Here is a 5,873-nt window from a genome sequence, read left to right on the forward strand (position 1 = left end):
ACATAAGAAAAGGCATAAATAATGTTCAATTAATAGTAAATGTTTTGTTACTCCTGCTTCAAAGTCACCTGACTTGTCTCATGGGCTGAGCATGATTAAAAATATAATAGTGATTGATAATAATAATTATCATAATTTATTAGTTTAAACGGTTAAATGATATTTCAAAATATAATTTATATTATTTTATAATATATTTTTTTAAATAAAATTTTTTAAAATCTCAAACTTACATATATTTACATTATTTTATATTTAATTTTTATAAAATAAATAAAAATAATAAAATTCAAACTCGTGATCATTTAATTATTAAAATTTTAATATTATATTAAAAAACTATCTCAACTTAATAAATTAAATTATTAAATAAAATTTTAAAATATAATTTATATTATTTTCTAGTATTATAAATTTAAATGAATCCATCCTCCAATTTAAATGAATCCATCCACCGCAACATAAGACACATGTAAGAGAATTGCTCATTAGACTCCCAATGCCTTCCATAGGAAAAAAATTAATATGAAATACCCAGCTCAGAGTACGAGCCAGGTCGAGGGACAATAGAGCAGCAAGTACACCATACAAAATACATCATCTATCTCCAAGAGAAAAAAAAGGATACAAACCTACAAGGGCATACATTAGCAGCACAAGCAAGCTAAAATCATAACTTCAAACCAATAAAAAGTAATTAAAAACATTTCACTACACAACCAGAAACTAATTTACTGCATCTTAATGCATCTTCATATTGTTCAAATCTTGCATCTTTTTCTTGCCTGGTTTTGTCATGGGCAGCGATATATGAATGAACCCAAACTTTCTCCTTTGTGTATAGAACTGCTGCTTCTGTTCACCTCCATGTTTTTCAACTCTTGGATGAAACGTTAGATCCTCCCTCAGTTCATGAAGCATTTGACTCAAAGCCACCTTTTGCCTCTCTGTGCCGCCTTCTGCTGGCCTTGCTGCAACATATTCTTCCGCTCTAATTTGCTTCCTGCTCAGAACATCCCTCATCGAAACTGTGGTTCTCAGAACAGGCTTCGGGCCATCACCAATTAGATTGGGGTTGTTCACTTCATTTAATGGAGAATCCTGCCGTTGATCGGGTGGATGCAAATGGAAATTACCAAGCCTGGTATGATAATATTCGTCCTGTCCCACTTGATCATCCTCTGGCATCCATTTGCAGAGAGCCTCTTCAACAGCAACTTGCTTTCTATTGGCCATTTCGACTTTGTTCAGAGCCTCTTCTAAGGCTTGTTTGCTTAGTTTAACTTCTTCCGTTGCTTCCCTTAGCTTATTTAGAATAGACATTTTAGTAAAGTGAACTTCTTGCTTTGGAAGCTTCAAAGTTTCCACTTTCTTCTGGGAAAGCTCCTCGGCCTTCTGATCTTTAGGATTTAGAGGAGATCTTGCTTCAAAGGAGGGAACTTTCTCTGGTTCTGGCAAGGCATATCCCGATGAGCTCTCATCAGTTGATAGAGCCTTGATTTCTGCCAGGGCAACAGCTTCTGCTGCTCTTGCTGCTTCTTCCATCTTCTTGGCTGCCAGCAACCTCAATTCAGCAGTTCTGATGTTAGTCTTGATGTTTTCAGCTAACATTCCTTTTAAAACTTCCGTTTTTTGGACTTCATCCATTTTCATTAAATGCCCTGCCTTGTAATCAGTTTCAACATTATCTGCAATATGCGGCTTCGTTCTTGCTTGCTTCAGCTCTTCCTCCAGAGATAACCCCCCTGCAAATTTTGATGTTAGCCTCTCACGGGTCTTTTTGAGTAAGGTTTTCTCTTTCTTCATTTTCTTATTCAAAGACTCAACAGAAGTTTGAATCACCCCAAGGTCGTTAATGGTTTTACCAAGGTTCAATTTAGCTTGCTTCAACTCCATTAAGATCAGATCAGGCGATGCCGTAGGGCAAGGACTTAAGCTTATTAACCTCTGTTCGCTGTTGTTGACGTGAAAGCTATAGTTTCCCTTGTTCATTTCTTTGATAGCAGGACTTGACATCGGTTCATCAGGAACTGTCATGCATCTAAGCGCTTCCTTTTGCAGCTGCTGCTTCAACTCTTCAACAACCCTTTTTGTAGTTCCAAGTTCTTCAAGGACATCCAGTGTTTCCAATTCTTTCACAATCAGATGCTTCTCCAATTCTGCTGCTTGCTCCTCCACCTTTTTTATGTCGATATCCTCAACGCCCTGTAGCTCATGGTTATTATCTGAAAGGGAAGGTGCAGAAAGACACCATGTGCAAATTGCAATGCATGCTTTAAAGATCACACATCAGATTGGGAAATCAAATACCAGTAGATTCCTCATATGAAACCTTTTCAGAGCAAAATATAGGCTCCGCGTTGGGTACTGAGACAATGTGAAGATCAATCTACTAGAAAAGATTGAAGTAAGTAGTTTCTGGCAGTCAAAGATTTAAGGAGGATGGGAAGATCAATCTACTAGAAAATTGATCTCTTCTATAAGAATATTTAAAGGGGCTAAATTAGAGAGAAGTTTTGAACTGAAGCATGGTATCTTTATGTAATTTCGAAGCCATCGATCTTGATTAAACAACAATGAACAGTCAGGCAACTATTTGTAAGGGAGGGATGTGGAATTCACATTGTGTGAAATTTTGCTCATATATAGCTTTCTGTTTAGTATGATTTGGCATGTTTAAGCTAATTGCTTAATGCCCCAGGATGTGCCAGTAATTATGAAGAGAGAAAGAAGATCGTTTCGTGTGAGCTGTGACAAATGAAATGACAATTATTTAGAGACATTACTTTCATACGTACCTTTTAATAAACAACTTTTTTTAAAAAAAAAAAATTATTATTAATTTTCAGACTAATTTATATATTTTTTAATTAATTTTATAAATTTTAAACTTAATAATAATATAAGCTTTTAATAACATGAGATTTGTATAATTTTAAATTCTAAAATTATATAACCACCTTATTCATTGAATAGTTAAAAAAATTATTTTCCAAACCCTACAATTTCCAAAACTTCATTTCTTTAGTCTAGTTTTTAGATGATGGAAAGTCGCGGGAAAAGAATAGCAGAGACAGGGCTTTTGGCTAATGATGTTTCAACAAGAAAATAGAACAATCTTGATATCAATAAATTTTAAATGAAGATAGTTTATATCTCTAATCATGTTAAAAAAAACAAATTATAATCTAAAAAATTAATTTAATTTTAAATTTTTAGACTAATTGGATTTAAAAATAGAGTTATTGAGGTTGTAAGGATATTTTTTGTGTGAAAAAAATTAAAAATAAACCTAAAAAAACTTAGTCTCTAATTTTCTGAACATTTAAGGTGTTTAGTCGATGACATAATGTCTACTTAAATAAATGACTAATTATCTATTCATTATTGTTTTTTTTTTAAATAAATATGTAAGCTGACTCTCCATATCCAAGCAGACCTATATTTTTTAAGTCATGTTTAAATCTTTTTCTTTTTTAGGCAAAGCTCATTTACATAATTTTTTAATGGTATTTACTCTTTGATTTTCTCATCATCGAAAGCATTTGGATTATATTTTAATTAATGATAAGATATCTGTTTAAATAAAAAATTAATTATTTATTAATTATTTTTTAAAAAATAAAACTAAGTTCAGCCTATGTTTTTTTTTTTAAGCCAAATATGCTTAGATTTTTTTTGTACACTAGGCCCATGGTGTAGTTTTTTTTTTATGGCACTTGAGCTTTTTTTATTTTTATTTTTTTAATTATTGAATAAAATTATTTTTAAATAAAATTATTTTAATGATAATTAAAAGATTATTCCTTTATTCCATGTTTTTATATATAAGATTATAACTTTTATGGTGATATTAAAAATTAATCAATGAATAATTATATATGAAATTAATATGGAGAAAAAAATTAAAAAATTTTCAGGAATATTCAATAAAAACAAAATTATTACTTTGTTATTTTTATTGCAAATTTTCTATATAATTTTTTTGAATTAATTATTATTTTACTTTTCATAAAGTTGCTTAATAATTATCAAGTCATGAAATTTTTCTTATTAAAATTTGGATGTAATAAGAAAAAATAAAACTTCCAATAAAAAAATCTTTTTTGCCAAAAAAAAAAAAGAAACCCTTGGATAAGAAAAGGAATATTTCATCAAAGAAATATATTTTTTCTTCTTCTTAATTCTTTTGTGAATATTAGTTTTATTTGCCTTTAACCTTTATTTGAAAAAATATGATTCTAATAAAAAATATTTTATAAGAAATGCATAAATATAAAAAAGGGAATTATATTGCCTAAAATAAAAACATGCTTTTTTTTTCTAGAACTTAAATATAGCATTATATTTAATATTGATGTGCTTGGAAGTTAAATAGTTTTTTAAATTAACTTTTAAAGACACAAATTTCCGGTAAATAATTTGTTTTTAGAAAATGTAAACATATTATTTTAGAAAAACAGACTGATGTTTCACTTACAAGTCCAAAGTTACAGTATCTAAGTTAAAATGATCTGAATCTAAAACTTGGGAGGCCATAGGTGTTGTTTACCGAATATTAGAGTAAACTAAATCTATATCTTGTTTTAAGTGCGTGTGTTTAATATTGTGGATGTTTTTTAATTAAAAATATATAAAAATAATTTTTTATTGTTAACATAATAACTTAAAATTATTAAAAATATATTTAAAAAACATTAATTTAATATTTTTTAATAAAAATTAATTTAAAAAACAGAAAGCTCTCATAATATCATATAAATAAGTTAATTGAGAAGAATTTTTTGTTTGTGATTGTGACCTAAAATGCATCGCCTCTTGTTTGGTTTGACGTGTTGTGCTATTTTTTTTTAAAATGTTAATGAAATAAAGTGTGATCATTGTCACCTATATAATGTTTTTTTCTCCAATATCTTAATTTTGTACGTGATTCAACCAATAGCCATTCTTCATCTACCAACAAATTTTAGTTCCATAATACAAATTTATTGATATAAAAACAAATTAACGAAGAAATAACACATTTTTTTTCCCAGTTTAGCAATGGACAAATGGCTCATCGATCTTGCTCACACGCAACAAGAATCAAAACCTTAACATTACTAATTCTCAAACTGCCAATTGAAAACTATGTTGAAAAAAGAATTGAAATTATGATCAATACGAGAAAATAAAGAAAAAAAGAAATGAGTTACTTACATAACTTTCTCCAATCCTATAGTAATAAGGCACCCATGGCCCGCTTCCACCAAACCGTGTCACAGCCTCCTTGACCGATCCAAACGGAGGAGACGTGTCGATCTCTGCTCTCAAACCAACCTTCCTTGTCCCCTGGTTACCTTCATTTCCATTCTGTTCATTGCAAAACCTGAAATTCTCAGAACCCTTTTCGTACCTTATTTCCCGGATCCCAGGCGTGCCGGGAACCGCTTCAGCAACAGAGTATGGAGGCTCAGGCTCAGGCTCAGTCATCTCCAGAATGGCAGGCTCAAGTTCAACTGATGGTGTGAAGTGTTAAATGTAAAAGTGAAAGGAAGGGCTTTAATAGGGTCTAAAGAGAAAGCCATGATGGGCATGCAATCTTTAGAGTTTGTGTGTGATGATGGTGTTTGTGGTCCGACTCAACAACCCGGGTCGAAAAAGCAGCGAGACAACCCGGGTCCACTGTCCACTCAGCTGAGTCTGGGCTTTCATCGTGTGAATTTGTGCTCATGACATGGTGGAGTTCATTGAGGTGGTCAAAGCTAGGAGTTTGTAAGAGAAATAAAAGAACAGGCAAACAACTAATAGAGAAATCACACGTGTATGGGTGCAAGTGAGATTGAGAGCTTGTTAGGCTTTAACTAGTGCAGCGTGAAATGCGGATTTTACTT

At 31.2% G+C, this 5,873-nt stretch overlaps 1 protein-coding gene across 2 annotated transcripts; it reads right to left on the bottom strand.

Moving 5' to 3' along the window:
- Nucleotides 1–476: 476 nt before the first annotated feature.
- On the bottom strand, nt 477–5,576 carry LOC105115812 (WEB family protein (DUF827)). 2 transcript variants are annotated; one of them, XM_011012842.1, is made up of 3 exons: nt 5,200–5,576; nt 1,866–2,205; nt 477–1,745 (listed from the first exon to the last, which is right to left on the bottom strand). In XM_011012842.1, exons 1-3 carry the CDS (start codon nt 5,470–5,472, stop codon nt 742–744), a joined length of 1,617 nt encoding a protein of 538 aa, XP_011011144.1. In that variant the 5' UTR covers nt 5,473–5,576; the 3' UTR covers nt 477–741. The 2 variants fall into 2 exon arrangements, with proteins under 2 accessions (XP_011011144.1, XP_011011143.1); XM_011012841.1 differs by having other exon boundaries at nt 477–2,205.
- Between the last annotated feature and the right edge of the window lie 297 nt (nt 5,577–5,873).

Source organism: Populus euphratica, unplaced genomic scaffold (assembly GCF_000495115.2).
Source record: "Populus euphratica unplaced genomic scaffold, PopEup_1.0 scaffold767.1, whole genome shotgun sequence".
In the NCBI taxonomy this organism is placed as follows: domain Eukaryota; kingdom Viridiplantae; phylum Streptophyta; class Magnoliopsida; order Malpighiales; family Salicaceae; genus Populus; species Populus euphratica.